We start from the raw sequence: 14,514 nt of genomic DNA on the forward strand, positions 1-14,514 counted from the left end.
TCCTAGAGCGGCTAAGACGTGCAGGAGGAATTCCGCCAGGGCTTCCACCCCTCCGACTTCCGCTTCCGTCGCCAGGGCATCTCTGTGGCCCGCAGATTCCTAGAGAGGCAGGAAGCGCGGGGAGGGCTTCCTCCTGCTGCCATCCCCCAGCTGGCTCTGGGTGAGCCTCCCCGCCTGGCCGGGCTCGGAGGGCGCTCCGGTGGCCTCCTGTCCCTGCAGGCCTCTCTCTGCCGCAGGGGAGGAGCCGGTGAGTGGGGGGGCACCAGCTCCTCCTCAGGGAGGGGGGAGGCTGTGCCTGAGGACGGGGGCTGGGGGGGACAAAGGACCTGAGCGGTCGCCCCCCACCAGCAGGGCGGACCCCTGAGCCTGCCCAGGCTCCCCCTGTGGGGGGAGGGGGGCCTCCACCCCCTCGGTTCCTTCCTCTCCCCACACCTCCTGCTCTCACAGGCGCCACAGGAAGAGCTCCCAGGGGCCCCCTGTGGTGGGGAGGGGGCCTCCACCCCTCCCGGCTCCATCCCCTCCTTCCTCTCCCTCCCCACATCTCCTGCTGTCATAGGTGCCACAGGACAGGCAGGCAGCCTGCACTCGACAGGTGGTTACTCTGTGGAACTCCCTGCCACAGGATGTGGCGATGGCATCTGGCCTGGGCCTTTCAAAGGGGGTTGCACCGGTTGATGGAGGGAAAGCCCATCATGGGTTACGTCACAGGTGGGGATGTGCAGCCTCCTGGTCCTAGAGGTTGGCTGGCACTGAGTGCCGGTGCAAGGGAGGGCACCAGGATGCAGGCGTCTTGCTGTCTTCTTTGCTGCCTGGGAGATATGGCTGGATGGGTCCTGCGGGGCTCTTCTTACGTTCACGCTGCAGGGAGGAGACTCACGGTGCAGTCCTCACTGGCGCTGGAACAAGCGTAAGGGAAGTAATTCTCCTTACCCTGGGTAACACCGCAGCAGCCCCCATGGGGCTACTCAAGAGGTGGTGCAAATCCTAGCAGCCCAGGCTGCCCAGGAACGGAGGCACTTATGACATTTATGCCAGATCCTGGCCCCACCACCCACCCATGGGACTGTCTGCCCTCCCCCTACCCTAGAACACCTCTCTCCCACCCTCCCCACCCCCGGCCTCTGCACTAGCCAAGCTCAGCCAGTACAAACATACCCAGCCAGGGGCTTGCTTCAGCACAGGGAGGCCAGCGCACATCCTTGCACCGGTCTCCCTGACACACAAATCGGCACAAACATGCCTTACAGCATATTTGTGACACTTCTGGGCCCGCGCAAGGGACTTGCAGTGACCCAAAGGTGCTTTAGGATTGTGCCCTAAGCTAACATTAACACAAAGCAGGACAGTTCTGATTGTGTCCCCCTAGCACAGTGTTTCTCAGTATTTGCCCCCTGCTGTACCACTTTGCATAGTCCGCCCATTGGAAGTACCACCAGAAGTTAACTGGCAATGATGTCACCGGCAGCTGCTTCTGGATTGGGAGGCCAGATGCAATGCAACAAACATCAGTAAGAGGCTCAGGGCGGGCAGGGAAGGGCTTTCTCAAGCATGCAAAAAGTGCACTGTGGAGCCCTGCTTGCCAAGCCTCCTACTGATGTTGGACACATTGCATTACTGGTTTCGGTGTCAGGCTGTGGGGGTCTGGCGATTGTCCTACACATACCACCAGACACCACCTTAAGTAGCACTGATTGCAAAACGCTGCCCTAGCAAGCAGACTGCCTGCCTGCTTGTCATTTTGCTCTTACAGCATCTGTAAAAGCAAGGAACATACTTGATTGTTAGAGGAAGAGGAATATAATGTGTGCGGGGGACTTGGGGGTGGAGCATTGCACCAATAGGGCCCCTTTTTATCTGCGGCTTCTATATCTGTGGGGTGGGGGCCTGGAACAAATCCCTTGCGGATATGGAAGGATGCCTGTGTAAGTATTCTTAATACAGTAATAGTGAAAGTATGATAGTAGATCAGAAGCTATATTTGCTTAATATGGGTCACAACATGAATGAATATTTTTATATTTAGAGTTTTGGTTATCTTAGGATTTATTTAAATAATTGGCTCTTTTTTTTTTAAACCAATTTGGTCTTCTGGTTAGCCAATTTGGTCTTCTGGTTTTGTTGGCTGTAATGTTTGGTTCTGTATTTTAATAACTTCATGGATGTTGGAATATCTTCTTGGCCAGGGGTGTCCAAAGTTTTTGGCAGGAGGGCCACATCATCTCTCTGACACTGCTTTGGGGGCCGGGGAAAGAAAGAATTAATTTAAATTTAAAATTTGAATAAATTTACATATGTTTACATAAATGAATATATTAAAGATGAACTTATATGAATGAATGAAGGTCTTGCAATAGCTCAAGGCCTATAAAAGGCCTTGCACAAAGCAAGGCTGGCCTTTCCTTTGCTGCCGCTTCTGCATCACAGACATGAAACAGCAAGCAGTGGAGGAAGCCCTCATCCCACAGCTCACACGAGAGGTCAAATATTTGCCTTCATGCTGAGAGCAGTTGGGTCGGGCCAGTGTGGGCTGCAACAAATCTCTGGAGGGCCAGAGGCTCATTGGAGACTGGGGGCTCCCTGAGGGCCGCACTGAGAGGCCTCGAGGGCCGCATGTGGCCCCAGGGCCAGGGTTTGGGCACCCCTGTTCTTGGCCATGCTGAATATTTTTTGAAGTAGGGGAGAGGGAGAGATAAAGATGACTAGGAATTCATCATTGTAATTATTCTGCTGAAATCAAACTCGTTTGTGTTTGTTTTTTCTTCAATGGGTTTGTGTGACATGTTCTTGGGGGGGAGCAAGATGAAATTAGGATGTGGTAAATCCTTCCATTTTACATTTTTTGTCTAGCTCCAGTTAGAAGAGGAACCGACTGTTCAGAGTGTGCTAGAAAAGGAGCCACCCATCCAGACCTCATTAGAAGAGGATCAAGTCATCAGTCTGGAAGAGGAGCCTTCTACCCAGAACATTTGAAGAGGAGCTGGCTGTCAAGAACATGGTAAAAGGGGAGCCACCGGCAATCAAGATCAAGCTAGAAGAAGAGGTATCAGCAATCCAGATGAAACCAGAAGAGGAACCAGCCACCCAGATCAAGCTAGAAGATGAGCCTTCTGCCCAGGGCATACTAGAAGGGAAGCAGCTGGCCATCCAGAGCAAGCCAGAAGAGGAGCTATGCATCCAGATCAAGTTAGAAGAGGAGTCTTCTGCCCAGAACATGCTGGTAGAGCAGCCCATCCAGATCAAGCTTGAAGAAGAGCCACTGGCCATCCAGATCAAGCTAGAAGAGGATTTGTCCGACCAGATGACACCAGTAGAAGAACTAGCCACTCAGATTAAGCTAGAAGAAGAGACTTCTGCACTAAACATGCTAGAAGATGAATCGCCTGTCCAGAACATGGTAGGAGAGAAGCTGCCAGCCATCCAGGCCAAGGTAGAAATGGAGCCGGTGTCCATCCAGATCGAATTAGAAGAGGAGGCTTCAGACCAAGGTCTTCAGAGCTCTGGGAGAATGAAGACCCGTGGAATCCTCTGCAAAAGTGAGTATGACCCCGCCAGGTATCCATAACCAAATCTCAAATAAAAAGAGCAGCCCTGTTGGATCAGGCCAAAGGCCTGTTTAGTCCAACTTTCTGCATTTCACAGTGGCCCACCACATGCTACAGGGAGCACACAAGACAACAAGATATCCATATCCTGTTGCCACTCCCTTACATCAGGCATTCAGAGATAGCCTATGAAAACCAGAAGGTTGCGTTTACTCATCATGGCTTGTAACCTGTGATGGACTTTTCCTTCAGAAATCTGTCCAATCCCCTTTTAAAGGCACCTGAGCCCACAGGTACTGTCACCACATCCTGTGGCAAGGAGTTCCACAAATTAAACCATTTCTGCCCAATATTGCATATACACAACAGGGATCAAATGTGTACACCAGTGGGCTGGACAGAAATGGGTTAATTGCATGCTGGATAAAAAAATGTTTTCTTCTAACTCTCCTGACACTCAGCTGTTCTGGTGTTGTACGCAAGGGAAAAGAACATCCCTCTATCAACTCCATCCATCCCATGGATTTCCTCGGATGCCTAGACGGAAGCATCCTGTAACCTTTCCTCGCAAAGGAGATATCCCGGCCCTTTGATCATTTTGGTCACTCTCTTCTGCACCTTTTCCACTTCTGCTATATCCTTTTGAGATGTGACAACCAGAACAGTATGCAATGGAAACTACTGTAATTAATGTGTGGAACCCCTTGCCACAGGATGTGGTGATGGTATCTGAGGGCCCAGGTGTATTTTAAAGGGAAGTATACACAACCTTCTGGTTTTAGAAGTAGGCTACCTCTGAATTCCAGATGCAAAGGAGGTATCTGGTGGGCCTCTGTGAGATACAGAAAGCTGGGCTAGATGGGCTTTTGGCCTGATCAGCAGGGCTCTTCTTATGCAATACTCTGGCCTAACCAATTTGTTCAGTGGCATCATAATATTGATCCCTTTTTAAAATGATCCCAACCATGTAATTGGCCTTTCTCACTGCTGCTGCACATTGAATGGACAGTTTCATCGAATTGTCCACCAGCATCCCAAGATCTCTCTCCTGAGCTATCTCAGGCAGCTCAGAATCCATTAGCTTATATGTGAAATTTTGATTTCTAGCCTCAATGTGCATTACTTTATTCTTACTTTCATTGAAGCGTATCTGTCATTTTGCTGCCCAGTCTCCCAGTTTGGAGAGATCCTTCTGGAGCTCCTCACAATCTTTTCTGGTCTTCACCACCTGGAAAAGTTTAGCGTCATCCGCAAACATAGCCACCTCACTGCTTATCCCCAACTCCGGGTCATTTATGAACAAATTGAAAAGCACCAGTCCCAGGACAGATACTTGGGTCATAGCATTTTCCACCTCTTTTCCGCAATACAGTACATTTGACATACTTTGGCATACAAAGCCTTTGTAATACACGCCTTTACATACGAAAGCCCTGAGCTAGCCCACCAACTGAGATAGCAATTATTGACCCCACCAATTGAGAGAGTGGTTATTGATTCATTATTATAATTATGTTAAACATTATTTCAATGTTTAATATTAGTGTTTTTGGTCTTTAGTCAGAAGTTTGGTGATGTGTTTATGACCAGAAATATCCTGTAGGAACGTAACCCTTGTTCACATATATTTATGTTATGTTTTACCATATATTATGGTAAAAATTTTGTTTCGTTCTAACTTCTTTTGCTTAAGGTTCCAGTTTCCAAGAACCTATTGATAACTTTAACTGAGGACTTGCTGTAGTCTCCATACCTGAGGGAAGTCTGCCCTTGGGAGTCAAGGGTTTTTGTTTCAGATTTGCTTGGCACTCTTTCCCCGAGATGCACGGCAAAACAGATTGTAGCATGGTCACTGTTCCCCAGTGACTTCTCAGAGGCTCAGTAACGTTTACATCCCTAACCGTGTCATGAGTACCACACAATAATAAATCCATAGTCATCCGTCCTCCATGACTAGCTGCTGTAAGGCACAGTCATTTAGCATGTCAAGGAATGTGATCTCTCTTCTGTGTCCAGAGTAGGAATTGACCCAGTCAATATGAGGATAATTGAAGTCCCCCGTGATTACAACCCTGTCTCTCCTTGACGCCTCCCTGATTTGTCTCTGTATCTCAAGGTCCCCTTCAGGTTTTTGGTTCAGAGGATAATACCCCGAGTATTACATTGCTCCAACCCACAGAGATTCTATGGTGGGCCTGCCTTCAGTTTACTCTGCTGGATAGATGCCCTCCGCACCTCCAGTGTGTCCCTCCCTTTTCCTCCTATAGAGGTTATAGCCTTGGATTGTGGTATCCCACGAATCCCATCAGGTTTCCATTAGGCCTACTATATCACTGTTTTCCTAGCCACCAAGATTCCAGTTCCCCAATCTTCAATCGGAGACTTCAGGCATTTGCAGAAAAGCACCTATATACCAGGTCCCCCAAGAAGGGCTACTTGTTTGTACCTTTACATAAGAACATCCTCTCATTCTGGTGGACCGGTTGTCCGTGTCCCATCATGCTTCCACTCATAATTCCTAATTGGTCATTACCTTATTGCTGTTGAACCTCTTTGTCCTCATTCCATAGGGATGAGGAGTCCCGAACCAGATGTCATTCAGCTCATGTCGGCTTTCCCATAGGGGTCAGTTTAAAAGCTGCTTTGTAATGTTATGCACCAGCAGTCCGGTTCTGTCTTGGTGCAAGTGAAACCCATCCCTCTTGTACAGGCTCGGCTTGTCCCAAAACATTTCTATGTGCCAGTGCATAGTTTAATGTAGAAAGTTTAATGTAGTTGGACTCCTCCTCTTCTCAAGGGAAGTGAAGGACAGTGTTTGGGACGTGGCTGCCATCCCGCTGCTAAATTAGCATAGATGTTTAACTCACTGTGTCTTCTCTTACCTTGGTACTTTTTCCCAGTGAGGCGCTGGGTCCCAGGAGACACGCTTGCCGCTCATGGAAAGGGCTTATTTACAAGCAGGCCCTTCTGGCTGGTTAAAAAGTCTCACCTCCAAGATGTGACCTGCAGGATGGCTGATTATCCTGATTAACCCCAGGAGCTGCTGCTGTCTGGGAATTTGCCCTTTGGATCCCTGCCCTCTTAATGGAATACTAACTCTTTGGCTGGAATGTATTTAAAGTCCAAGCTTGTCTTTACTTTAATCCATTTTTGCCCAGCCTACAGCTGTACACATTTGGTCCCTGTTGAGTATATGCAATGTTGGGCAGAAATGGCTTAAAGCTGAATTAGGCTTTAGTGTCGTGCAGCGCAATCCTATCTTGAAACCGGCAGACCAGGAGGCCTGCACTGTATCCAGCACAAGATAGGGACCCAGACTGGCTAAGCTGGAGGCAAGACCACCACAGCCCCAATGGGTCTTCTCAGACTTGTGCCACCTCAGGAGGTGGCATAAGACTGAGGAGAGCGGAGCGACTTGAAGCTGCTCCGTGCCACTCGGGAATGGGGTCTAGGGTCTGGCCCCGCCTCCCTCTCCCCACCAGCCCCCGGACTGCCCTCTGCCCATCCTCCCCTGCCCCAGAATGCCTCCTCCCTGCCCTCCCCAGACCCTTGTGTCGGCTAGGCTCGGCTGACACAAGCCTCCCCTATCAAGTCGATGCAGAGGCAGGATTCAGCCTTTGTGGGCCGGCACGCATCCCTGTGCCAGCCCAGCCAACTCTTGAGGAGGTGCAAACATGCCTTACAGCATGTTTGCAACTCTCCTGGGCAGGCACAAGGGACTTGTACCAGCCCAAGGTGCAGTTTGGATTGTGCCCGTAACTTATAGTTGGAGGCAGAACTTAAAACTGTTTAAAGTTAAACCCTAATATTTGGTTTTCCTTCTTTTGTCCTTCTCTGTTTTGTTTGTTTTCCAAGGACCTGTTTTGGGTCAAGTAGGCCCTGGTCCTGCTCGGAGTAGACCAGTCTATATTTGAGCTGTAATTCTCTTCAGAATCAGCTCTCAGGCTTCACCTGTTCAGTTTCTTTCTTGCTGCCTGCCTGCCTGTATGTATGTATGTATGTCTATTTCCCCCATTTTACTCCTGTGCTCCAATTGCTAGACCTTCAAATTCCCCTCCTCAGGTTAGAGTAAGTGAATGAGAGAATACAACTGCCTTCTCCTCCCACAGATGCTTAACTTGCTTTGCCTTCTCTTACCTTTGCACTTTGTCCCAATGAAGCACTTGGGGCCCAGTCCTATCCAGCACAGGAATACCGGTGCCCTCTGTATCCTGTGCTGCATTTGAGCAGGCTGGAAGTCTCCTCGGAGTAAGAGGACATTTGTCCCTTTACCCTGAGTAAAGTTCCAGGCTGCTCAATGGGGCTTCTTGGAGCAGCGCCAGCTATTTAGCTGGCACTGACTTGAGAAGCCCTGTGTTGGACTTTGAGGCTTGAAAGGGAAGATAGGATTCAGCAGAAGAACAGGAACCTGGGGGGGGGGGGGGAAAGACCCAGGAGAGGAGGCCTCTGCTGGTCCCACCCCCCTATTCTACTTCTGAAGCTATGAAGTTTCCATCAAGTTACAGCCCCAAAGCATGTTCCCCAAAACGTTTTAAAAACATTTTTAAAAATTGTTTAAAAGTACAAAACTGTTTTAAATAGCACAGTCTTGAACCAAAACATTTGCACACAGCCAGTGGCGTAGCTGGAGGGGGGTTGGATCACTCAGGCTGGCAGGGAGCCTCAGCGAGGCGGGTATGGCTTCATTTTGCTCCCCCCGCCGGGAATGGCTCCGAAGGGAGGAGCCGCTTGCCTGCCTCGCTGCAGCTCCCTGCCAGCCTGAGTTCTCCACCCCCTCCAGCTGCGCCACCACACAGAGCACCTCCTTGCTCAGTTGCCATCCCAAAGCCTTCAAAGATGGGCTGTTCACATCACAACCATCACACTGGCTCAGATGCATGTCCCCAGGCAGTAATCAATGTTCAGCACCACAATGAGTTCAGTAAAGGAAAGCAGTCCTGCCCCCCCCCCGATTTCACAGTTCCCCACCCCTCCTATTTTAAGATCTTGTTAATGTCTCCTGTGTTCTCACACAGGCAGCACAAATTCTGCAAGAATGGCTGCTAAAAAGCCAGGGAGTGCGGAGAGTGGTCCCTCAAAGGCAAAGAGGGAGCGTAAAGTGCTGTTTCTGAGCGAGAAAATAGAAATCTTGGATCTTCTGAAGAGTGGCATGTCGTTTGCTGAGGTGGGCCGCCAGGTTGGGAAGAACGAATCCAGCATCCGCACGATCAAGCAAAAAGAGGCTGAAATCCGGGCCAACGTGAGATCTGACCCGACAACTGCCAAAGTGCTCTCTCTGGTCCGGGATAAAGTGCTTGTGAAGACCGAGGAAGCATTGAATGTCTGGCTGGAGGACATGACCCAGAAGCACGTCCCTGTGGATGGCCGAATTGTCCGAGAGAAGGCACTCAGCCTGTACGAGCACTACAGCGAAGGGGTTGAAGAGAGCGAGAGGAAGGGGTTCAAGGCGAGTAAGGGATGGCTGGTCAGCTACGTCAAGCGCTACAACCTCAAGAACCTAAAGATCACAGGGGAATCGGCATCGGCATCAGAGTTCCCAGAAGAGTTCAGGAGTGCCATAGAAGAGAGAGGCTACCTTCCTGAGCAAGTCTTTAATTGTGGTGAGACTGGCTTGTACTGGAAGAAGATGCCCAATCGGACCTACCTCCACAGGAGTGCCAAGCGGGCCCCAGGGTTCAAGGCATGGAAAGACCGCCTCACTCTGGTGCTGTGTGGAAACGCAGCAGGGCACATGATCAAGCCAGGGCTCATCTACCGAGCACGCAGTCCCCGGGCCCTCAAGGGCAGAAACAAGAATTGCCTGCCCGTGTTCTGGCAGCACAACAAGAAGGCCTGGATGACGGCCACCTTGTGCTTGGAGTGGTTCCACAAGTGCTTTGTTCCGGAAGCGAAGCGGTACTTGGAAGAGAAGAGGCTGCCGTTCAAGGTTCTCCTCCTGCTCGGCAAGGCTGCCGGCCATCCCCCCTCGCTCAGCTTTGCCAACAAGAACGTGAAGGTGAAGTTCCTGCCTCCTGCCGCAGTGTCGCTGCTGCAGCCGCTCGATCAAGGCATCATCAAGTGCATTAAGGCTACTTACACCCGCCTGACCTTTCGGAGTGTTTGTGCCGCCCTTGAGGCTGACCCTCGCTGCAGCATCATGGACGTCTGGAAGAGCTTCACCATCGCAGATGCCGTTGTGTTCATCGCAGAGGCTGTCGATGCCCTGAAGCCCGAGACCGTCCAGGCGTGTTGGAAGGCGCTGTGGCCTGGGGCAGCCCGTGATTTTAGGGGTTCCCCCACCATTGACGAAGAGGTTCGGGCAATCTTGGAGATCGCCGGGGAAGTGGGTGGGGAAGGCTTCTCCGACATGACCGAGGAAGACGTTGAGGAACACATAGAGGAGCACAGCAGAACACTTACCAACGAGGAACTTGCAGACCTGCTGAACTCCGTTACAGATGACGAAGACGAGGACGTTGAAGATGCGGAGGAGGCCGAGCCATCGGTTCGGACCCTCGAAAAACTGGCGGCGGTTTTTGAGCAGGCGCAAGTGTTGAAGGACATGATCCTTGAGTACGACCCTTCAGTAGAAAGAGCCGTCTGCGTCACCCAAGGAATAACGACCTGCCTGCAACCGCTGCAGGATTTGTTTGATGAAGCAAAGAGGAAGCTTCCCGTAACGACCTTTCTAACGAACGTCCAACCTCCTGTTGTGAAGCCAGAACCTTCAACCTTTGAGGACTCCCAGCCCTCGACCTCCACAAATGCCAGCGTCCGTTTCCTTGAGCCTCCTCCAAAGCACCTGCGCTTGGATGAATAGAACCTCCACGTTCAGTGGCAAGACACCTGTGATCAGAGGCATCGGTGGCAAGACACACGTGTTCTAAAGTTTCCGAAATCTTGTTGAACTCGTGTACGTTTTGTGCTGCCCTGTGAGAGACCTTTTTCATTAGACAGTAATTACAGTCTAGCAGTTTTCTGTGACCACCCAAAATTGTACCTCAGTGGAACTGTCTGGATCTGAGGTGTCAAACTTGTTTCATGCAGTGGGCCGAATAGCATTCACGGTGCCCGCTGAGGGCCAGAAGGGATGTCGTTATCAGAAAGTGACATCGTTAAGCAGGTGATGACCAGAAATGAGTACTTTTTCTTACTTAGGAACTCATTAACTGCAGATGACAGAATATGCAAATGTTGATCATATTTCATGATATGGGAGAGCCCGTTTATCACACAGGCTTCCCTTTCAGCAGCGACACCGCAGCCAAGCTCAGCAGCGGAGATCAGCTGATGGTGGTGCTGGGAGAGCCTGAGGGCTAGACAAAGACATTCGGTGGGCTCACCCTGCCCCCAGGCCTAATGTTTGACACCCCTGGGCTAGATAAATACAAGGATTACAAAAATTTATTCCTTTGGGCGTAAGTTCAGGCAAGTTAGTTATGTTTCAGCAATTTACCTTCATGGAGCTGTCTGTACCGTCATGGAGTTGGGAATAAATACAGTACGGTATTCACATTTATTGTATATTTACCTTTATATTGACTGTACAGTAATAAAAATGCCATCAGTGCAAGTTTAAACAACTGTCTCCATATGTCTGATGCAATTTCTGTATGTCTTGGGCAATTAGGCTGTTAGACAGTTTCGGTATGTTGAACTATGCCATTTGCACAATTTGCTCCAATTTTATGTTGTCTGTGCAAATTTATTACGTCATTTTTAACATCTTGTGACTTGAATATCTGTGGAATGTTTTATCCACCTGTGTTCTGGAACCAAATCCCCGTGGATAAGGGGGACTATGTAGACAACACTCATGTGTGCACATACAGGCAGTACTTCACAAAGGGGCTGGAGATATTTCTTGGTGTGGTCTTCAAGATTCTGAATGGCTGCTGAATGATAACAGAGTTCTATTCTCTTCAGTCTGCACCAGAAACACCAGGTAACCTTTAGCAGTTGAAAGGTTTTCTTGGTTCTGTACAAGCTCAACATCTTAAAAAATGATACTGCCTTCTAAGGAATCCAAACTGTCACCTGGGAATCTGTTGTGTGTTTCCTCCAAGCATGATTTGCTGATCGCTGACAGCCCCCTTGAGCTTTGGGAAGAGCAGTCTAAATGGTGAGCAAATTGGAGCATCTTCCCTATGAGGTTTTTTAGTTCAGAAAACAGCTAAAGAAGAGACATGTTTATACAGTGATGAGAAAGTGCAGAGAGACAGAGACCCTCCGCCCCAATAACACTAAAACTATAAGAAGAGCCCCACTGGATCAACCAAAGGCCCACCTAGTCCAGCTTCCTGTATCTCAGTGGCCCACCAAATGCTCAGGGAGCACACAAGACAACAGGCACAACGTGCGTCCCGGTGCCCTCCCCTGCATCTGGCAATCAGAGGCAGCCTGCCTCTAAAACCAAGAGCTTGCACATACCTACTATGGCTTGTAACCCATAATGAACTTCTTCAGAAATTTGTCCAAATTCCTTTTAAAGGTTTCTAGGCAAGATGCCGTCACTACTTCCTGTGGCAAAGAGTTCCACAGACTAATTACACACTGGGTAAAGAAATATTTTCTTTTGTCTGTCCTAACTCTCCCAATGCGCAACTTTAGTGGATGTCCCCTGGTTCTGGTGTTGTGTGAGAGGGAAAAGAGCGTCTCTCTATCCACTTTATCCTTCCTATGCATAATTTTGTATGTTTCAATCATGTCCCCCCTCAGGCGCCTCTTTTCGAGACTGAAGAGCCCCAAACACTGTAGCCTTTCCTCATAGGGAAGGTGCCCCAGCCCAGTAATCATTTTGGTTGCTCTCTTTTGCACCTTTTCCATCTCCACTATATCCTTTTTGAGATGCGGCGACCAGAACTGGACACAATACTCCAGATGTGGCCTTACCATCGATTTGTACAATGGCATTACAATATTAGCTGTCTTATTCTCAATGCATTTTCTAATGATCCCAAGCATGGAATTAGCCCTCTTCACTGCCGCCATGGATTGGGTCGACACTTTCATTGAAGTGTGCACCAGCACCCCAAGATCTCTCTCCTGATCTGTCACAAACAGCTCAGAACCCATTAGCCTGGACTTCCCAATGAATGGTAGGTGGTTTTTGTTTTTGTTTTGGTCTTTTCTAAATTATACCTCACTTTTCTGGCAAGAGTAAATGGAGGTGGCTTCAAAGCAGACTAGAGAAAGTATAGACAATACTCATTGTTAGCCACAGAATCCATGGATTTGCTTACACAGGCCAACACACATTTGACTTCCTTAAATGTTACACCAATTCCTGGGTATATTTGGGGTGTCATCTGCTTTGCCCTATCACGTCTAGTTTTGGAGGCACAGCATAGCCTCTTTAGTGAATGGTTCAAGCAGCTTCCTCATGAGGAAGCCTATACCATGGGGGAGTGGGAGAAGGATCTGCATCTGTCTTGATTAACGCATTCTATGTAAATCGGCATATGTCCATTATTAAGAAGGAAACATTTTGTAACCATGTTGACATCCACTAAAATTGAATGTTGGGAGAGTTAGAACAGACAAAAGAAAATATTTCTTTACTCAGCATGTGGTTGGTCTGTGGAACTCCTTGCCACAGGATGTGGTGACGGCATCCGACCTGGACGCCTTTAAAAGGGGATTGGACAAGTTTCTGGAGGAAAAATCCATTACGGGTTACAAGCCATGATGTGTATGCGCAACCTCCTGATTTTAGAAATGGGCTATATCAGAATGCCAGTGCAAGGGAGGGCACCAGGATGCAGGTCTCTTGTTATCTGGTGTGCTCCCTGAGGCATTTGGTGGGCCACTGTGAGATACAGGAAGCTGGACTAGATGGGCCTATGGCCTGATCCAGCAGGGCTGTTCTTATGGGTAGGAGGCAAGTATGCCAGTCATTCCAAGTAAAATTTTCCCATATTTACAGGCTGTATAAGGGTTTTTAAAAAATCCCTGGAACCTTTGTGACTGTCTTGCTTCCTACTTTTGCTGTAAAGTGCCAACCCCAACTGGCAGCCTTGGGATTGCAAACCCAGGCTTGTCTGCAGCCTCATTCCTGGATTCTCAACATGACCGTGAAAGGGAGAAGTAATGGTCAGAACTCCATTGTAGTTGCAATGCACCCAAATCTGAGAATTGTCACTTGCTTTATAGAACCTTGCAGGCTGAACAAGTCACAGTTAGTGCTAAGTGCTGGCTGAACTGTTGTTCTCACGGCTTATTAACAAGTGGTTTACTCTGTTTCAACACTCTGTACTCTGGTTTACAGTTTCAAGCATGGCAGCGAAGCGCAGGGCGAACACAAGTGTTTTCCCCAGCGCTCCAAAGCGTAAACGCTCCGTGATGACCTTAAGGGACAAGGTCCGCGTGCTTGACTTTCTTCGTTCTGGAAGATCAGTAGCCTCCGTAGGCAGGCAATTCGGTATAAATGAATCGACTGTCCGCTCGATCCGTCAAAAGGAAGATGATATCCGTCAGCGTGTGCGCGAATCTGCACCGGAATCTGCTAAAGTGACTTCAGTGGTTCGCGACAAAGCGATGGAGAAAATGGAAAAGCGGCTCAGTATATGGATGAATGAGATGATCGGCATAAAGGGAAGCGTTCTGGATGCCACTAGCTTAAGGCTCAAAACCAAAGAAATTTACAAACGTGACTGAAAATCAGGAACACGTGAAGCCTTTCTCTGGATGGCTTTTTCGTTTTAAAAATAGATACAGGTTCAAAAATGCAAAACTGTGCAGTGAGGCTGTTTCTGCAGAGGTGGACGCCACTGAGGAATTTGTAGGACTCCTACTTAAAATCATCGTGGAGAAAGGGTACCAGCCTGAGCAGGTGTTCAACACCGATGAAGCGGGCTTGCTTTACAAGCAAACAGGCAGTCGTACCTACATTTCAAAAAATGTCGTCGAAGCACATGGCTGTAAGGCATTCAAAGATCGGGCGACCTTGCTTTTCTGTGTGAATGCCAGAGGTGACTTCAAAGGCAAACCTTTG

General features: G+C 49.0%; 1 protein-coding gene and 1 pseudogene across 2 annotated transcripts; one reads left to right on the forward strand and one right to left on the reverse strand.

The window, feature by feature from the left end:
* The window catches only part of LOC136640328 (zinc finger protein 208-like), a 211,533-nt pseudogene that overhangs the window by 32,953 nt on the left and 164,066 nt on the right, over positions 1-14,514 (reverse strand).
* On the forward strand, positions 132-11,097 carry LOC136640364 (tigger transposable element-derived protein 1-like). 2 transcript variants are annotated; one of them, XM_066615435.1, is made up of 3 exons: positions 132-247; positions 2,848-3,533; positions 8,558-11,097. In XM_066615435.1, exons 2-3 carry the CDS (start codon positions 2,993-2,995, stop codon positions 10,339-10,341), a joined length of 2,325 nt encoding a protein of 774 aa, XP_066471532.1. In that variant the 5' UTR covers positions 132-247; positions 2,848-2,992; the 3' UTR covers positions 10,342-11,097. The 2 variants fall into 2 exon arrangements, with proteins under 2 accessions (XP_066471532.1, XP_066471533.1); XM_066615436.1 differs by lacking the exon at positions 132-247 and adding an exon at positions 339-1,922.

The sequence above is a fragment of the Tiliqua scincoides genome, chromosome 2, assembly GCF_035046505.1.
Source record: "Tiliqua scincoides isolate rTilSci1 chromosome 2, rTilSci1.hap2, whole genome shotgun sequence".
In the NCBI taxonomy this organism is placed as follows: Eukaryota; Metazoa; Chordata; class Lepidosauria; order Squamata; family Scincidae; genus Tiliqua; species Tiliqua scincoides.